Source organism: Leptopilina boulardi, unplaced genomic scaffold (genome assembly GCF_019393585.1).
Source record: "Leptopilina boulardi isolate dan_hultmark-lab unplaced genomic scaffold, ZJU_Lbou_2.1 LbouV2_347, whole genome shotgun sequence".
NCBI lineage: Eukaryota > Metazoa > Arthropoda > Insecta > Hymenoptera > Figitidae > Leptopilina > Leptopilina boulardi.
In genome coordinates this window covers 881,326-900,030 of record NW_026137915.1, presented here as the reverse complement: position 1 = coordinate 900,030, position 18,705 = coordinate 881,326, and the positions used below count along the sequence as shown (strand labels likewise).

General features: G+C 27.9%; 1 protein-coding gene across 1 annotated transcript; it reads right to left on the bottom strand.

The window, feature by feature from the left end:
- Positions 1–487: 487 nt before the first annotated feature.
- Positions 488–12,763, bottom strand: LOC127286093 (uncharacterized). Its single transcript, XM_051312388.1, has 9 exons — positions 12,596–12,763; positions 12,450–12,497; positions 12,193–12,252; positions 11,659–11,730; positions 11,443–11,505; positions 11,126–11,260; positions 10,859–10,954; positions 10,516–10,677; positions 488–552 (listed from the first exon to the last, which is right to left on the bottom strand). Exons 1-9 carry the CDS (start codon positions 12,657–12,659, stop codon positions 488–490), a joined length of 765 nt encoding a protein of 254 aa, XP_051168345.1. The 5' UTR covers positions 12,660–12,763.
- Between the last annotated feature and the right edge of the window lie 5,942 nt (positions 12,764–18,705).

The following is an 18,705-nucleotide window of genomic DNA, read 5'->3' as shown; positions in this document are numbered from 1 at the left end:
GAGAGCGGATGCGACGTGGAGCGACAAGTTAGCGCCGAGGCCGTGCCGGCACTCCCCCAACCCTTTGGACAAGCGGCGGAGACGGAGCAACGTCGTGACTCGCCCATGTTGCAGCGAGCGGTATTCCGGCCAACCCCACTCCAGGATCAACTGACCCGGGAAGAAGTATCACGAGCCACATCCCCGGCTATCGCCCCCTGGCTTCTACGTCCAGCCTCGTATGTTTCACATCCGAGTGACAACGAGCCCGAGGAGATGACTCCTGCAAGGGTCGAGCGAAAAGCTCCGATTGGCGGAAGCTTTGCGAGCCCGTCAGCCGGCAACATCTTGGACGAGCTGTGCCAGCTGCATCGGTTGCTACTAAGTTTGTCACCCGATATGGTCCAGGACGCGACAATGCAATTTATGCAGTCGCGTCGTTCCCGTCAAGAGTAGACGAACAGTTTGGCATGTCAAGGGTCTGCTGTGCAACGCGGGACTGTTTATTTTATTTTGGCACAGCAGGCCAATACTGAGCCAGTTTTTCCGTTGTTGAAAGTTTCCAACGTATTACTGAGAGCCAAGTATTATATTCATTTATTGTTTTCTTTATTATTTCCTTTTCGTTTGAATCGGATTTTTACTTTTTTTTGAATTTAATTTAAATCGGCAATATTATCAAAGAATATTGGCCTTGCGAGGGGGATTGTGATGAAGGATTCGTCAAATAATATAAGAAATGTCAAGTCATATTCCCTTCTCCCCCCGTTCCTAGTTAGTCACGGCATGAGCCTTTTAGGTCAGTGTGTGTCGCCTTGACACTGACCCATTTTTGGTTATTCGCGCACCTGAGTGCGTAATTTCACGCAATTACCCGAGGGAGCACAACGAAGGACAAGGACTGCCTAATAGTTGACGAAGACAATGAGAGGAAGGCACCATAAGAGTAGCGTTGCAGCCTTCCTAAAATCAAGTCCCCGAAAACAGTCGAGACGAGCAGTCCACAATTTATTAGTATTTATATGTGAAAACTTATATAGTGTATAGCGAGGGTTTACAATTCATGTTATCGGCATTGCCGAATAGAGTTAATTTGTCAAGTTTAAGAAATTACTTACGTCAGTGAAAGTGTGGCGTGAATTTAATTAATTAGTACCGGCGTGCTCCTGGTCTGGCGTTTGAGTCTGTGGCTTTATTGTTAAACTGGTAAGTATTTATTACATTGTCTTGGTATTGCATTTTTATCGTTTGGCCTTAAAAATTAAAATTGTTAATTAATTAAAAATTTAAAAAAAATATTTTCTTTTAGTGCTGCAAAATAAATTATCGTTTTTCAAAATTTCCTTTTTTCCTACAATCCCTGACTGACACAGAAGTTTAGTATTCCATTTTCATCGTTTGGTATTAAATATCAAAATTGTTAATTAAAAATGACAAAAAAATTTTTTTTTTGAGTGCTGCAAAATAAATTATCGTTTTTCAGAATTTCTTTTTTTCCTACAATCCCTGACTGACACAGACGTTTGGTATTGCATTTTCATCGTTTGGTATTAAAAATTGAACTTGTTAATGGAAAATTAAAAAAAAATTATTTTCTTTGAGTGCTGCAAAATAAATTATCATTTTTTAAAATTTCTTTTTTCCATACAATGCCTGACTAACACAGACGTTTGGTATTGCATTTGCATCGTTTGGTATCCAAAAATGAAATTGTTAATTATTTAAAAATTAAAAAAAATATATTTTCTTTGAGTACTGCAAAAGAAATTATCGTTTTTCAAATTTTCTTTTTTCCCTACAATCCCTGACGGACACAGACGTTTGGTATTGCATTTTCATCGTTTGGTATTTAAAAATGAAATTGTTAATTAATTAAAAATAAAAAAAAAAAATTTTTTTGCGTGCTGCAAAATAAATTTTCGTTTTTCAAATTTTCTTTTTTCCCTACAATCCCCGACTGAAACAAACATTTGGTTTTGCATTTTTATAGTTTGGTCTTCAAAATCGAAATTGTTAATTAATTAAAAATGAAAAAAGAAAATTTTCTTTGAGTGCTGCAAAATAAATTATCGTTTTTCAAATTTTCTTTTTTTCCTACAATCCCTGACTGATACAGACGTTTGGTACTGCATTTTTATCGTTTGGTATTCAAAAATGAAATTGTTATTCATTTAAAAATAAAAAAAAATATTTTCTTTGAGTACAGCAAAAGAAATTATCGTTTTTCAAATTTTCTTTTTGCCCTCCAATCCCTGACGGACACAGACGTTTGGTATTGCATTTTCATCGTTTGGTATTAAAAATTGAACTTGTTAATTAAAATTTAAAAAAAAAATATTTTCTTTGAGTGCTGCAAAATAAATTATCATTTTTTAAAATTTCTTTTTTCCATACAATGCCTGACTAACACAGACGTTTGGTATTGCATTTGCATCGTTTGGTATCCAAAAATGAAATTGTTAATTATTTAAAAATTAAAAAAAATATATTTTCTTTGAGTACTGCAAAAGAAATTATCGTTTTTCAAATTTTCTTTTTTCCCTACAATCCCTGACGGACACAGACGTTTGGTATTGCATTTTCATCGTTTGGTATTTAAAAATGAAATTGTTAATTAATTAAAAATAAAAAAAAAAAATTTTTTTGCGTGCTGCAAAATAAATTTTCGTTTTTCAAATTTTCTTTTTTCCCTACAATCCCCGACTGAAACAAACATTTGGTTTTGCATTTTTATAGTTTGGTCTTCAAAATCGAAATTGTTAATTAATTAAAAATGAAAAAAGAAAATTTTCTTTGAGTGCTGCAAAATAAATTATCGTTTTTCAAATTTTCTTTTTTTCCTACAATCCCTGACTGATACAGACGTTTGGTACTGCATTTTTATCGTTTGGTATTCAAAAATGAAATTGTTATTCATTTAAAAATAAAAAAAAATATTTTCTTTGAGTACAGCAAAAGAAATTATCGTTTTTCAAATTTTCTTTTTGCCCTCCAATCCCTGACGGACACAGACGTTTGGTATTGCATTTTCATCGTTTGGTATTAAAAATTGAACTTGTTAATTAAAATTTAAAAAAAAAATATTTTCTTTGAGTGCTGCAAAATAAATTATCGTTTTTGAAAATTCCTTTTTGCCCTCCAATCCCTGACGGACACAGACGTTTGGTATTGCATTTTCATCGTTTGGTATTAAAAATTGAACTTGTTAATTAAAAATTAAAAAAAAAAATATTTTCTTTGAGTGCTGCAAAATAAATTATCGTTTTTCAAATTTTCATTTTTCCCTACAATGCCTGACTGACACAGACGTTTAGTATTGCATTTGCATCGTTTGGTATTAAAAATCGAAATTGTTAATTAATTAAAAATGAAAAAAAAAATTTTCATTGAGTGCTGCTAAATAAATTAACGTTTTTCAAATTTTCTTTTTTCCCTACAATCCCTGACTGACACAGACGTTTATTATTGTATTTTCATCGTTTGGTATTCAAAAATGAAATTGTTAATTAATTAAAAACAAAAAAAAATATTTTTTTTGTGTGCTGCTAAATAATTTTTCTTTTTTCAAATTTTCTTTTTTCCCTACAATCCCTGACTGACACAAACGTTTGGTTTTGCATTTTTATAGTTTGGTCTTCAAAATCGAAATTGTTAAATAATTAAAAATGAAAAAAGAAAATTTTCTTTGGGTGCTGCAAAATAAATTATCGTTTTTCAAATATTCTTTTTTCTCTACAATCCCTGACTGACACAGACGTTTGGTATTGCATTTTCATCGTTTGGTATTAAATATAAAAAATTCTTAATTAAAAATAAAAAAAAAATATTTTCTTTGAGTACAGCAAAAGAAATTATCGTTTTTCAAATTTTCTTTTTTCCCTAAAATCCCTGACTGACACAGATGTTTGGTCTTAAAAATCGAAATTGTTAATTAATTAAAAATGAAAAAAAAATATTTTCTTTCAGTGCTGCTGACACAGACGTTTGGTATTGCATTTTCATCGTTTGGTATTAAAAATTGAGATTGTTAGTTAATTAAAAATGGAAAATAAAAAATTTTATTTGTGTGCTGCAAAATAAATTATCGTTTCTTAAAATTTCTTTTTGCCCTTTAATCCCTGACAGACACAGACGTTTGGTATTGCATTTGCATCGTTTGGTATTCAAAAATAAAATCGTTAATTAATTAAAAATGAAAAAAAATATGTTTTTTGAGTGCTGCAAAATAAATTATCGTTTTTCAGAATTTCTTTTTTTCCTACAATCCCTGACTGACACAGACGTTTGGTATTGCATTTTCATCGTTTGGTATTAAAAATTGAACTTGTTAATGGAAAATTAAAAAAAAATTATTTTCTTTGAGTGCTGCAAAATAAATTATCATTTTTTAAAATTTCTTTTTTCCATACAATGCCTGACTAACACAGACGTTTAGTATTGCATTTGCATCGTTTGGTATTAAAAATCGAAATTGTTAATTAATTAAAAATGAAAAAAAAAATTTTCATTGAGTGCTGCTAAATAAAATATCGTTTTTCAAATTTTCTTTTTTCCCTACAATCCCTGACTGACACAGACGTTTGGTATTGCATTTTCATCGTTTGGTATTAAAAATTGAACTTGTTAATTAAAAATGGAAAATAAAAAATTTTCTTTGAGTGCTGCAAAATAAAATATCGTTAGACAGAAGTGCGTTTAAATAAATAAAGTCTGATTATTGTATTCAGAAATTCTGTAGACTGTTTTACTTAAAAAATAATTAAGTTTATACGAGGGGAAATTCGGATACACTTTAGCTTCTCCTAGAACATAATTAAGCCCTCTTTTCCCCCACTTATTTATATATACACTGAGAGACCTTTTGGACTGCAGCGGAACAAGGTAAGTGACAACAGCGCCACAATGGTTTTGGTGTGCGGCGGTACAATTTTGGGATCGTGACTGTCCAAAATGTTGGTGAGTAGCTCACCGAAGTTGTAAGGACGCCACCTTTGGTTTGTAGCTGTACAACTTTTTGGCAGACACGCCCCCAAAAATGTAACGCAGCAGCCGAAACGTATAGTCTCGTAGCATACCAACAGAATGCTCCGCAGCCGCTTGTCAAAAGTCGGCTACGGTGCAAAAGGTCTCTCAGTATATATATATATATATATATATATATATATATATATATACATGTATATAAGAAGCCCTACTTTACTACTCAAAAAGTAGGCCTTAAATTTCGATTCACATATTCAATATTTTAATAAAAACTGTGCTATTTTAGAGAATTCACATCAAATTTTAAACTTCTCCATCAATGAGGAGGAATTTTTAAATTTTATTATGACTGAAACCCTTTTCTGACCCAACTTGGGTTGCTTTAAACTATTAAGCTTCTCCATTTCCGAGGAGGAATTATTAAAGTTAATTATGACGAAAACTCTTTTTTAAACGAACTTAGATTGCTTTAATTTTTGAAACAAATTATAACTCTCTCCTTATTGAGGAGGGATTGCTAAATTTTCTCAATGAGGCTTACCTTGATTTAAATAAAAACTGTGCTATTTTAGAGAATTGACATCAAATTTTAAACTTCTCCATGAACGAGGAGGAATTTTTAAACTTTATTATGACTGAATCTCTTTTCTGACCCAACTTTGGTTACTTTAAACTTTTGAACTTCTCCATTTCCGAGGAGGAATTATTAAAGTTAATTATGACGAAAACTCTTTTTTAAACGAACTTGGATTGCTTTAAAGTTTTAAACAAATTATATCACTCTCCTTTTTTAGGAGGGATTATTAAAATTTCATAATGAGGCTAACATAAATTCAAATGAAACTACGCTATTTTATAGTAAAGACTTTGATTTTTGAACTTCTCCATTTCCGAGGAGGAATTATTAAAGTTAATTATAACTAAACTCTTTTTTGACCGAACTTGGATTGCTTTAATCTTTGAAACGAATTATAACACTCTCCTTATAAAGGAGAGATTGCTAAATTTTCTCAATGAGGCTTACCTTAAATTAAATAAAAACTGTGCTATTTTAGAGAATTGACATCAAATTTTAAACTTCTCCAGCAACGAGGAGGAACTTTTAAATTTTATTATGACTGAATGCCTTTTCTGACCCAACTTTGGTTACTTTAAACTTTTGAACTTCTCCATTTCCAAGGAGAAATTATTAAAGTTAATTATAACTAAATTTTTTTTTGACCGAACTTGGATTGCTTTAATCTTTGAAACAAGTTATAACTCTCTCCTTTTTGAGGAGGGATTGCTAAATTTTCTCAATGAGGCTTACCTTGATTTAAATAAAAACTGTTCTATTTTAGAGAATTGACATCAAATTCTAAATTTCTCCATCAACGAGGAGGGATTTTTAAATTTTATTATTACTGAATCCCTTTTCTGACTATTACTTGAATTTTGAAGGAGATAATTAAACTTCTCCTATATTTAGGAAGGAATGCTAAAATTTCATAATGAGGCTAAAAATAATTCAAATAAAACTATGCTATTTTATAGAATTGACTTTGGTTTTTAAACTTCTCCATTTCCGAGGAGGAATTAATCACTTCAATTACGACTAAAACCCTTTTTCACCGTACTTGAATTGCTTTAAACTTTATAACGAATTATAACACTCTCCTTACTAAGGAGAGATTGCTAAATTTTCTCAATGAGGCTTACCTTAATTTAAATAATAACTGTGCTATTTTAGAGAATTGACATCAAATTTTAAACTTCTCCAGCAACGAGGAGGGATTTTTAAATTTTATTATGACTGAATCTCTTTTCTGACCCAAATTTGGTTAATTTAAATTTTTGAACTTCTCCATTTCCGAGGAGGAATTAATCACTTCAATTACGACTAAAACCCTTTTTCACCGTACTTGAATTGCTTTAAACTTTATAACGAATTATAACACTCTCCTTACTAAGGAGGGATTGTTAAAATTTCATAATGAGGCTTACCTTAAATTAAATAAAAACTGTGCTATTTTAGAGAATTGACATCAAATTGTAAACTTCTCCAGCAACGAGGAGGGATTTTTAAATTTTATTATGACTGAATCTCTTTTCTGACCCAACTTTGGTTACTTTAAACTTTTGAACTTCTCCATTTCCGAGAAGAATTATTAAAGTTAATTATAAATAAAAACTTTTTGACCGAACTTAAATTGCTTTAATCTTTGAAACGAATTATAACACTCGCCTTAGTAAGGAGAGATTGCTAAATTTTCTCAATGAGGCTTACCTTAATTTAAATAAAAACTGTGCTATTTTTGAGAATTAATATCAAATTTTAAACTTCTCCGTCAACGAGGAGGAACTTTTAAATTTTATTATGACTGAATCCCTTTTCTGACCCAACTTTGGTTACTTTAAACTTTTCAACTTCTCCATTTCCAAGGAGGAATTATTAAAGTTAATTATAAATAAACACTTTTTTGACCGAACTTGGATTGCTTTAATCTTTGAAACGAATTATATCACTCTCCTTTTTTAGGAGGGATTGTTAAAATTTCATAATGAGGCTTACCTTAAATTAAATAAAAACTGTGCTATTTTAGAGAATTGACATCAAATTTTAAACTTCTCCAGCAACGAGGAGGGATTTTTAAATTTTATTATGACTGAATCCCTTTTCTGACCCAACTTTGGTTACTTTAAACTTTTGAACTTCTCCATTTCCGAGGAGGAATTATTAAAGTTAATTATAACGAAACACTTTTTTGACCGAACTTGGATTGCTTTAATCTTTGAAACGAATTATATCACTCTCCTTTTATAGGAGGGATTGTTAAAATTTCATAATGAGGCTAACATAAATTCAAATGAAACTACGCTATTTTATAGTAAAGACTTTGATTTTTGAACTTCTCTATTTCCGAGGAGGAATTATTAAAGTTAATTATGACGAAAACTCTTTTTTAAACGAACTTGGATTGCTTTAAAGTTTGAAACAATTTATATCACTCTCCTTTTTTAGGAGGGATTGTTAAAATTTCATAATGAGGCTAACATAAATTCAAATGAAACTACGCTATTTTATAGTAAAGACTTTGATTTTTGAACTTCTCCATTTCCGAGGAGGAATTATTAAAGTTAATTATAACTAAACTCTTTTTTGACCGAACTTGGATTGCTTTAATCTTTGAAACGAATTATAACACTCTCCTTAGTAAGGAGAGATTGCTAAATTTTCTCAATGAGGCTTACCTTAATTTAAATAAAAACTGTGCTATTTTAGAGAATTGACATTAAATTTTAAACTTCTCCATCAACGAGGAGGAATTTATAAATTTTATTATGACTGAACCCCTTTTCTGACCCAACTTGGGTTACTTTAAACTTTTGAACTTCTCCATTTCCGAGGAGGAATTATTAAAGTTAAATATGACTTCAACTCTTTTTTGCCCGAACTTGGATTGCTTTAAACTTTGAAACAAATTATATCACTCTCCTTTTTGAGGACTGTGCTATTTTAGAGAATTGACTTCAAATTTTAAACTTCTCCATCAACGAGGAGGGATTTTTAAATTTTATTATGACTGAATCCCTTTTCTGACCCAACTTGGAAAAAAAAAATTTTTAAACTTCTCCATTTCCGAGGAGGAATTAATCACTTTAATTACGACTAAAACCCTTTTTTACCGAACTTGAATTGCTTTGAACTTTGAAAATTTTTTTTAAAATCTCCTTATTAAGGAGGGATTGATAAATTTTATCAATGATGCTATCCTTGATTTAAACAAAACCTGTGCTCTTATAGAAAATTGACTTTAAATTTTAAATGTCTCCATCACCGAGGAGGAATTTATAATGTTAATTATGACTGAAACCCTTTTTTGACAGAACATAGATTACTTCAAACTTTGATGGAGATAATTAAACATCTCCTTTAAATAGGATGTATTGCTGAAATTTCTCAATGAGACTAACATTAATTCAATTAAAACTATGCAATTTTATAGAATTTACTTTGATTTTTAATCTTCTTTATAAATGAAGAGGGATTACTAAAGTTTATTATGACTGAAACACTTTCGCTGACCGAAATCAGATTGTTTTAAACTTTGAACCTGATTATAAAACTCTCCTTTATTGAGGAGGGATTGCTATAATTTCTGAATAAAGCACAATTTGATATTATTATTTAAATTATTTAAATTAAGGATGACTGAATCCATTTTTTGGACCGAATTTATGTTTTAAAACCTTATTGCGATTTTTAATGTCTTCTTTTTTAGGAGCGAGTTTTAAATATTAATTGTATTGCTAACCTGTATTTGAAGGAACTATGACCATTAGTTGCAAATTTAAAAAAAGTTTTCCTTTTTCTAGAAGAGATTACTGTATCTTATAATTGTCGAATTCATTCTTTTGACCCAAATATTCTTTTTTAATCTTCTAATAAAATTTTTTATACTTTTCTGTTTTAGGAGTGGTTGCAAAATTATGTTCATAAACACTGGAAAAAGTAATATTGTATTAGGAAATTTTCTGCAGTTTACTTTTTTAATTCAATATTTTCTAGATTCAAGAAATTTTTTGACTTTGAAATAAATTTTATTGAGTTGTGGAAATTATTGCATCAAATACTAAAAAATACATAATTTTGTTTAAACAATGCTACTTATTTTTAGTGTAGTTAATCTGCTTAAGATAAACTAACTGCGCCATTTTTTAGATTTCCGTAGTTATTCATGAACTCCTCTATCTTGTGGGACGAACTATTTAGTACAGTATCTTTCCACCAAAAAGCGTTAATGCGATACAATTTAGTACCGATGTTACTCTAAATATTCGGTGCCTCATCTTAACATGTGTGTTAACTTTTCTCAACATATTTTAATTTTCTTCGTTTCCAAGGAGGCATCATAAAGCCCTTTTGCTGACCGACTTTTGATTTCTTTATACTTTGAATGGGATTTTTAAACTCTCCTTAAATTTTGAGGGATTACAAAATTTTCGTAAAATAGTTAACCTATATTTAAAAAAAAGTTAGCATTATTGATAGGTCGCGACTGCGATTTTTAATCGTCTCCATATTACCATGAAGGGATTATTAAATTTTGTGATAAGTGATATCGAATTCTGACCGAACTGCAATGTCATTATATATTGAAAAGAATTTTCAAACATATTGTTTGATATTATATGTTGCAATGAAAATGTGAGGTTAGGGGACAAATTGTTTAAATATTTCATTTGCAATAATTGAATTATAAACGTTTATTTTATGTGCCATCTCTTATTAAGTTTATAACACAGGCACACAAAAAAAAAAAAAAGTCAGGTCCCAAAAAGCACAACCCCATATTCCTATGTTTTTGGGGTCGCTGAAACCGAATATGACCATGAAAAATTTTTTTGCCGACCCATTTTCCCGCAACCACCCCCTTGCACCTACTCACGGGGGTTGGAGTTTCAAATTAAAAAAAAAGTCAAGTTCGGTGTCTAATCCTACGTTTTTTGGGGCGCTGAAACCTGTCTCCTTGATTTTATATTTAATTCATTATTTTATATTGTTTAAATTACTATTTATTCTTGTTGAATGTCCTTGATACGGTTGATTTAGAAAAAAATATTGAGCATATTCCTGTGGATTTGGTCTCTGCGATTGTTCCTGGAATTGTTGATTCGTATAAAAAGGTTGAGAATAGTGCTGTTGATATGCCATGTACGGATGAGTTAGTCGATCTAACAGTTTTTTTTGGAAGAAAGTACTTATGAACATTGATATCGTAATAGACTTTCAGAGTAAAACAATAAGAGTCATTATCGCTTGAATAATACCAAGCGATATTCCTTAAATACTCTAACAGTATCTAATTCAACAGTTACTTAGTATGAATAAAGAATTAAAAAATGTTTAAATTACCATTTTGTCTTCTTGGTTGCTCCTGGAACGGTCGATTTAGATGAAAAGGATGAGCATAGTTCTGTGAATATGACATATACGTATGTCCTAGTCGATCTAACAATTTTATAAAAAAACATTTATTAATACTAATTTCATAAGAGACTTTCTAGGCAAATCAATAAGCTATAAGATGTGTCAATACTATGAAGCAATATTTTTAAAACATTATGAAAGTATCTAAAGGAACCTAATGAAAGTAATGTATTATAAAAATATTAAATTTACTATTTCGCCTGTCCCATTGTACATTGCGTGGTGAAGTTAGAATGTGTGAATCAGCTGGTCCATCTAAAATATTTGAATTACATGTCGATTGTCCATGGAGCGGTAGGTTCGGAATCGGTGGTATAGCTAGAAGATCTAACAGATTTGCAAGAATAATACAATTCAGTAACACTGATATCGTTAGATAATTTCTGATGTTAATGTAACAATTGCTTAAATGTTTGAATAATACCAATGAATATTTCTCAAACTTTCTGATAGTATCTAAGTCAGTAGGTATTAAAAACAAATAATATCTTAAACAATATTTATATTACCATTTAATTCTTTCGATTGGTCCTTGAAAGGTGGACACTGAATTGGTGAATCAGCTGTAGGATCTAACAGTTTTGCAAGAATTAATATAATTTATTAACACTGATATCGTAAGAGAATTCCTGGGAAAACTAACAGATATTCCTTAATCTGTCTGTTACTATAAAAGTAAGGAGATATCAATATATAAATAATGTTTTAAACAATATTAAAATTACCATGCAATTTTTCAGATTGTTCCTGAAGCGGTGGTTTAGAAATCAATGGTTCAGATGTTTCTTCTAACTTTTCTGCAATAAATTATAGAATATACCATAAATTTTTTTTTTATTTAAAGGTAGAGTAGAAGTTAATTAATATTAATTTATGTAATAAATTTATTATACAAAATTTTCTAAATAATTTATATTGAATTAAAATTAACATTATTTAGATAAATCGTAAAGTTAAAAGAAATTGTAGCAAAGTAATAGTTCAAACAATACTCTAACATAATCCGGATTTTAAGAATATTGTAAAATTAAAATATCCTTAGATTGTTCCAGAGATATTTGTAGATATCCTGAGAACATCCTGGAGATATCTTAATTTTCGAATACGGCTAGGACGCTTATTGGATATCCTGTAGTATCCGTTGCTGTTAGGGTACCTACTAATTAATTTTTAATATTTTTTAAACAAAATTTAAAGACTCAAAATCCTAACGCAATTTATATTGTCTTTCCCTACCCTATAATTATTTGTTATCTTACTGTTTTTAAAAGTTTGTTCCACGTCTTCAGATTTTTCTCCCAGTATTTCATCTAATAGTTCTATAAATTATTGTTATTAACATAAAATAAACAATTAAATTTTATGGCATTTGAAATAACCTATGTGGAAGGATTTCCGGAAATTTTCGGGAAATCCTTCCACATGGGATTGTTGTTTAAAATCACAAAGAGTTTGCATAAAATTTAAATAATTTTTGAACAGTTTACGTTAAAAATTATGTATATTTTTAGTATACCTCTGTCTTCATTAATTGCTTTTTCAAATTTGTCAATGTCGAAAAATTCTACATTTAGGGAAAGAAAAAAGTGTGTATGTGTATTACATTATTTTAATAATTATAAACTTATTAAAAACGTAAAATAATGATTTTTAATTTCTTACTCTCTATGCTGTTACCGAAAGGCAGTTGGTATATCTCTGTATCGTTTTCTATTACAACCTGCATATCATTTTCTTCGTTTGATAAAACGATAATTTCTAATATTTTAAAAAATAATATGTTTTTAATTAATCTTAATGTTTATTCATATTTATAATTTTTATATTTTACCAGGCTGTTGTGTAATTTCCTCTATAGTGACATCTGAAATAATAATATAAACCTGATTAAGACATATAGGTGCAATTATTGTTATGTATAAATCTATACGTAAAAGTAGTCAATCCGTTTAATGTTATTGACTCGAAAGAAAAAGATTAAAAAAACTCTAATTATGAGGATAGAAAGAGATGTAATTTTTTCCATCTCTTTTAAATAGTTAATAATTGCATATCAAAAAGTTATCTCTTTCTATAAACTAACATCGCATAAGAACTATGTATCTTTATTACACTTTATACCCCTATATTTTATATAGGGGTATAAATTAGATATTATTATAATTATTACATTTTTTTTATTTCCCATTTTCTACCCCATTGCCGTATACGGAAATTAGGATATCTATATATATATATCCTTAGAACATTCTTATTTCTGGTTATCCTTAGGACAACTGTAGGATATATGTTCAAGAAGATGTAAAAAGATAAGTGTAGATTTAATGTAAAATAAAAATAGACATTGGAAATAAGATATAATGTTGGGAAAAGGGATAAGATAAGATACTTCATAATAGATAGACAGAAATAAATGTATATTTAGACGAAAATGGAAATAGAAACAGATTGAAGCGAATGGAAAAAAGATAGAGATAAATCATCATTGTTTACTTAGATTGAAATAGAAAAAGACTGAGATTAAAATATATGTAAAGTGGGTAGATAGAGAATAATTAAAGAAGATGTAGAAAGAAAAGTGTACACTTAGATAAAAATAAAGAAGAAAGAGATTACAGAGCAGAAAATTGGGGTATGTAGAAAGAAATCAGAGGAGAAAGAGAGATAAGCGTGTACTTAGATTCAAATGGAAATGGAAACAGATTAAAGATATTGAGAAGATATTAAAGTGTTCAAATTAAAAAACTTTGATTAAGTGAAGATGAGCATCATTTTAAGTGTGCACCGGTTAATCTGTATGGGGATTAATGAATAGAGACAATAAACCTTTATCCATTTCTATTTGAGCTTTTCTAGCATCTGCTGCTTTAACAAGTGGCTCTTCAAACTCTTTAGTCTTTTCAACTAAAAGGTTGTGGTCCTCCAAAAATGTAGGACTAAACATCACTTTTCTAAATTCAGGTGAAACTAAAAAAAAATTTAATTATGTGATATTCAAATATTCGATATTCAATATTTCTAAGAAAGTACAGCACACACACCTTCATCCAAATCTGAATCCATTGTTTCAGCATCGGATTCTTCAGCGCTTGATTTTTCACTTGTATTATTTTCATCGTCATCATTCTCTAAAGATGTTACGTTAAAGTTTGTTTTACGAAACTTTATTGTAGTTGGAACTAAAAATCAAAACGGTAATAATTATTTGAAATATAAAAAATTAAGCTTTAGTTTAAATATATATCAATATTCTAGTAGTTACTTAAACAAACAGTTATTCATTTAATTTATAATTTAACAAAATTTTACTAACGTTTCTTGGGCTTGTAACGTTTTTTGAGGAGCTCATGCATAATTTTAAATGCTTCTTTGGCGGTCAATCTGCATTATTAATTATATTATTTTATAATTCGTTTAAAACTTTATTATTATAATGTATTTACTTTTTATATTTTTTTCGTAAACTAAGAAATTTAGCTAAATTATTAAGTGAAACGAGAATGAAGTATTAGGAAAATTTCTATATACATATATTCAAATAGTTGTACAATTAAACTTATTTTAGTTCAATTCTAACATATTTTTTACCCAAATTAAAATATTTATTTTAAAGATTTAAACGTATAGGTATTTAGATTAGTTAAAGCTTTATTTTTTAAATTTTAATATCGAATTTTATAAAATAGATAGATATATTTTTTCGTGATGATAAAATAAATGTTTTAAATATAGAGGAGAGTGGGGCAAAACCAGTTATACGGGTCAAACCGGGTACCCCTAGATTTCCATGATAGGTATTTCCATTTGTGTCACCCATTACATATGTAATGGGTTACAATTACATATTACAACCAATATAATTTTAATTACATAACCACTATATAAAAATTTATTTATTATATTTTATGCGGCTTTTAAATTTTAGGTAAAAAAATCTATTTTTTATCAAAAGTAAATCACTTATAAAACTTTTTGTATTGATATATTCGTTTCGGCAAGTATAGCAGCTTTTTTAGCATTTATTTACGAGTAATTTTCCTTAAAAGTAATTGTTAAATTATTAACAATAAGCTGAAAATTTTACATTTTGTTAAAAAATTCATTGTGAGGCAAAACCGGTTACCAAACGGTGGGGCGAAATCGGGTATATTCAAATACATTACAATATGCATATTTAAATTTTATTAAGAATCGACGTATATTTTGAGATCGATGTTTAACTTTCGATATATCAATTTTTTACCATATCGATGAATAAACGATGAAACATTAATAAAAATATTAAAAATTTCATTTTAAAACATTTAACTGCTGTTATTCGTTATTAAAATAATATATTTTGATTAAATTTATTGAATATTAATTATTTTCTATAATGTAAGTTATATATAAGAATAATTGAATAAAAAGTTAAAGAATATTCCTTGATTTAAATATTTTCTTTCTTGATGGTACTGCATTTTTTTGAAAAATCTGATTTAAATTGATCAAAAAATTCTTTTTAATGCCATCAGCCTTATTTTTTCATTCTCTAATGTTCAATGAAGAATTTTCAACAAGACTTAAACTAATTTGTTTGATAGATTTTTTGTAAACCGATAATTACAAAAAGGTACCCGGTTTTCTCCCACTCTCCCCTAAACTTGTTATTTAAGTAAATATTTTTAATATATTAAATGAAATTTAAATTTAAATTAAAAATACATAACTTACTTTATTTCACCAAACTTATTTTTATACTTTCATTTAGAATATCAATACCAATTACTAATTTAGAATATCATACTATACCAATAAAACAAATAGATATTCTTTGTATATCTCATGAAATATCTCTAGAACATCCTAAAATATTTTTAAGAGATAGAAATATCCCTTCAATGTAATATCACATGAAGTATTCTAACCTGGGGACATTCTGCAATTTATGGATAGTATCCTTTAAGATTGCGCAAAGCTCAGATTTAATTTTCGTTTTTTGTTGTTCAGTTAACAAATTTTCTAGATTTTCTGTAAATATTGTAGTTAAAAAATAGACAATAGAAATGAAATTTATTTTTTTTTAAATAAATAAAATAGCAAAGGTTTTTAAAAAGATAAATAATAAAAATTTTGTTGTTTTACTTTTAGTAATTAAAAATTGTATAATTTATTTGTATTTCAGTTTAATGTTTTTATTATAAAGTAACCAAAAATTAGGTAAATTAAAATTTATATATTTCATTTAAACAAAATTTTTTTCTCTTATAAGTGAAAAGCATATAATTTTTTAAACACATTATATTAAGAAAAATTATAAGTTAATTATGTATTAAATTAAAATAAAACAAATTATCAGTAAATAACTACCGAATAAGTTTCCTAGTGACTTGCTTCTTTTAACTACATCAAACTGCTTTTCGCAGATTTCAAAAACATTGAGATATTTCTTTTGATCTTCAATATCAATGCTAATTTCAGAAGCTAATTTGTAATAACTACTAGTACTTCATTTAAAAATCCTTTGAGCTCTTCTGATTTTTCCGCTAGGTTTGTAAACTCTCGATAAGCATCTAACAAAAAATTCGCAGGAAATAAAGGAATAACAAATGCTGCACTAAAGATTCCATTCAAATCATTTGTTAAAAAATTTCTCGCCCATATTTCCTTTATGATCTGTCAAAATATGTTTTTTTAAGGTGTTTAAGAATAAAGAACCTCAAAGTTCGAGATTAGATGTCTAAAATATAAGATTAAAAAAAGGTAACTTTAAAAAAATTAGTTTATCAAAAAATATGAAGGGTGAAATTTTCTTAGAAGTTATTGCTAGAAGTTTTTTAGAGTTTATGAATATGATTAAAAAAATTAATTTTTGAAAAATTGGTTCTGTTATATTGAATTTTGAATCTCTGACTTCAAATTCGTAATAATGTATTACATACTTGTCGAAAGTGATACCAACTGCTCACATATTTTATGGTAGGCAAAATGTGTTTATAAATCCTTTTAATATCGGCATCGTAAGGTCCCACAATTGTTTCGACGTTTTTCAAGCATTCTACTGCCATCACTTCCTTTATTATTTGATGTGTTACATTCGTATTTAAAGAGACCGTTACAGCACAAAATAAAATAAAAGCCTTTAAATTGAAAATAGATATTTTATGAATATTTAGAAAGGATTAAACCTTTACTTTCAGTTAAAAAAATAGATATTTTATGAATATTTAGAAAGGATTAAACCTTTACTTTCAGTTAAAAAATGTAACATAAATTTTCTTTTAAATTGAACTAAATTTCTTTATAAATAATTTTTCTATTAATTTTATGGAACTTACTTTTCCTCTATTTTCTGCAATAAAATTGATAAAATATAATTTCATCTTTTCAAAAACCAACTGCAAAAAATACAATAAATAGTTTAAAAACTATTATGAATAATAGATATTAACCTTTGCCGGACAGGAGATTTTTATATACGCGGTTGACAATCCACCCAGGGTGGGTCAAATATTTTCTTCTTTGTATATTGCAATAAAAATTTGGAATCATCCAGTTTGATTCCGAAATTGTTATATGTTACCAAATAATATATTTTATTAATATTTTGTCCATTTTTTATTTGTTTAAACTTTAAACAATTTATTATTAATAATTCTTACCGCTTTCAAATATACATAGACAGTAGCAGAATTTTAAAACTTTGTTACCTTTTCTTCGAAGTTATTAATTTAAAGGTTATAAATAAAGTAAAATATATTATTAAATTTGCAACAACTATTATTATAAATTGTTTAAACAAATAATTGTTGCTATTTATTAACATTTTTCATAATATTCATAGAAAGTTGCAATTATATTATATTTAGCTTATTCACCGAAAAAAAATCCTCTTGTTTCAAGAGGATTCCTCTTATTTCAATGCATATTTTTCTCTAGTATATGCTGCAAAAGGATGTCCTCTAGGTTTAAGAGGATTGTCCTCTATGTAAAATTATGCCTCTTAATTTAAGAGGATACTCTTATTTTAAAAGGAAAATATCATCTTAAAAAGAACTCTGAAATAATAAAAATGCAATCATCTAATTTTTATGTCATAGATATAATCTATAAAATTAAAAGGAATAAAATTTGTTATTCCATGATTTACAACTATTTGAGTATAAATAAATTGAAATTGATTTTAATTTTTTTGAATAAATCAACTAAATCTATTTTTAATAATATTTTTATGCGCAAAACATATAATTCATTAAATTTGAAAACTTATTTTAAATAAATTTTAAATAAAATTAAAATAAATAAAAATCGTAATAAAATAAAATTTTAAATAGCATAATCTCAAAATTATTTAAATTTTTTTAAAAATTACTTTTAAAAATTCCTTTTACCTTCAAAAATAGGCATGTATTGGGTATGTTGCAACTCTATCAAGATATTTAAAAGATTATTATTATCCATTTTGTTTAATTCCCCTTTTTTTACACAGAAACTAAAACTTTTTTACGCATGATATGCGATTTATGACGCAATCATCTTTGCGCATGAGCGACTTTCTATGGGAAATCCTCTAACAATTTAGAGGAATATTCTTAAACATAGAAGATTATTCTAAATTCTAAAAGTATTATCTTTATTCTAAAAAGATTATTCTGAATATAAGAGGAATGCCCTAGAATAGTCCTTTTGTTTCGATCCTCTTGAAATTAGAGGAAAATATTCTTATTTAAAGAGTGATACTCTTGTTTTAAGAATAAAATTCAAGAGAATTCTGTAAGAGGAATTTTCCTCTG

What these genes read in the sequence shown, in the direction of transcription:
- LOC127286093 (XM_051312388.1), bottom strand. Translation starts at nt 12,659, where the DNA reads ATGCAGGTTGTAATAGAAAACGATACAGAGATATACCAACTGCCTTTC. An exon ending in AGCAATTAATGAAGACAGAG is followed by an intron (nt 12,253 to 12,449) that starts GTATACTAAAAA and finishes AATAATTTATAG; the next exon opens with AACTATTAGATGAAATACTG. An exon ending in CCAATCGAAAGAATTAAATG is followed by an intron (nt 11,261 to 11,442) that starts GTAATATAAATA and finishes CAAATCTGTTAG; the next exon opens with ATCTTCTAGCTATACCACCG.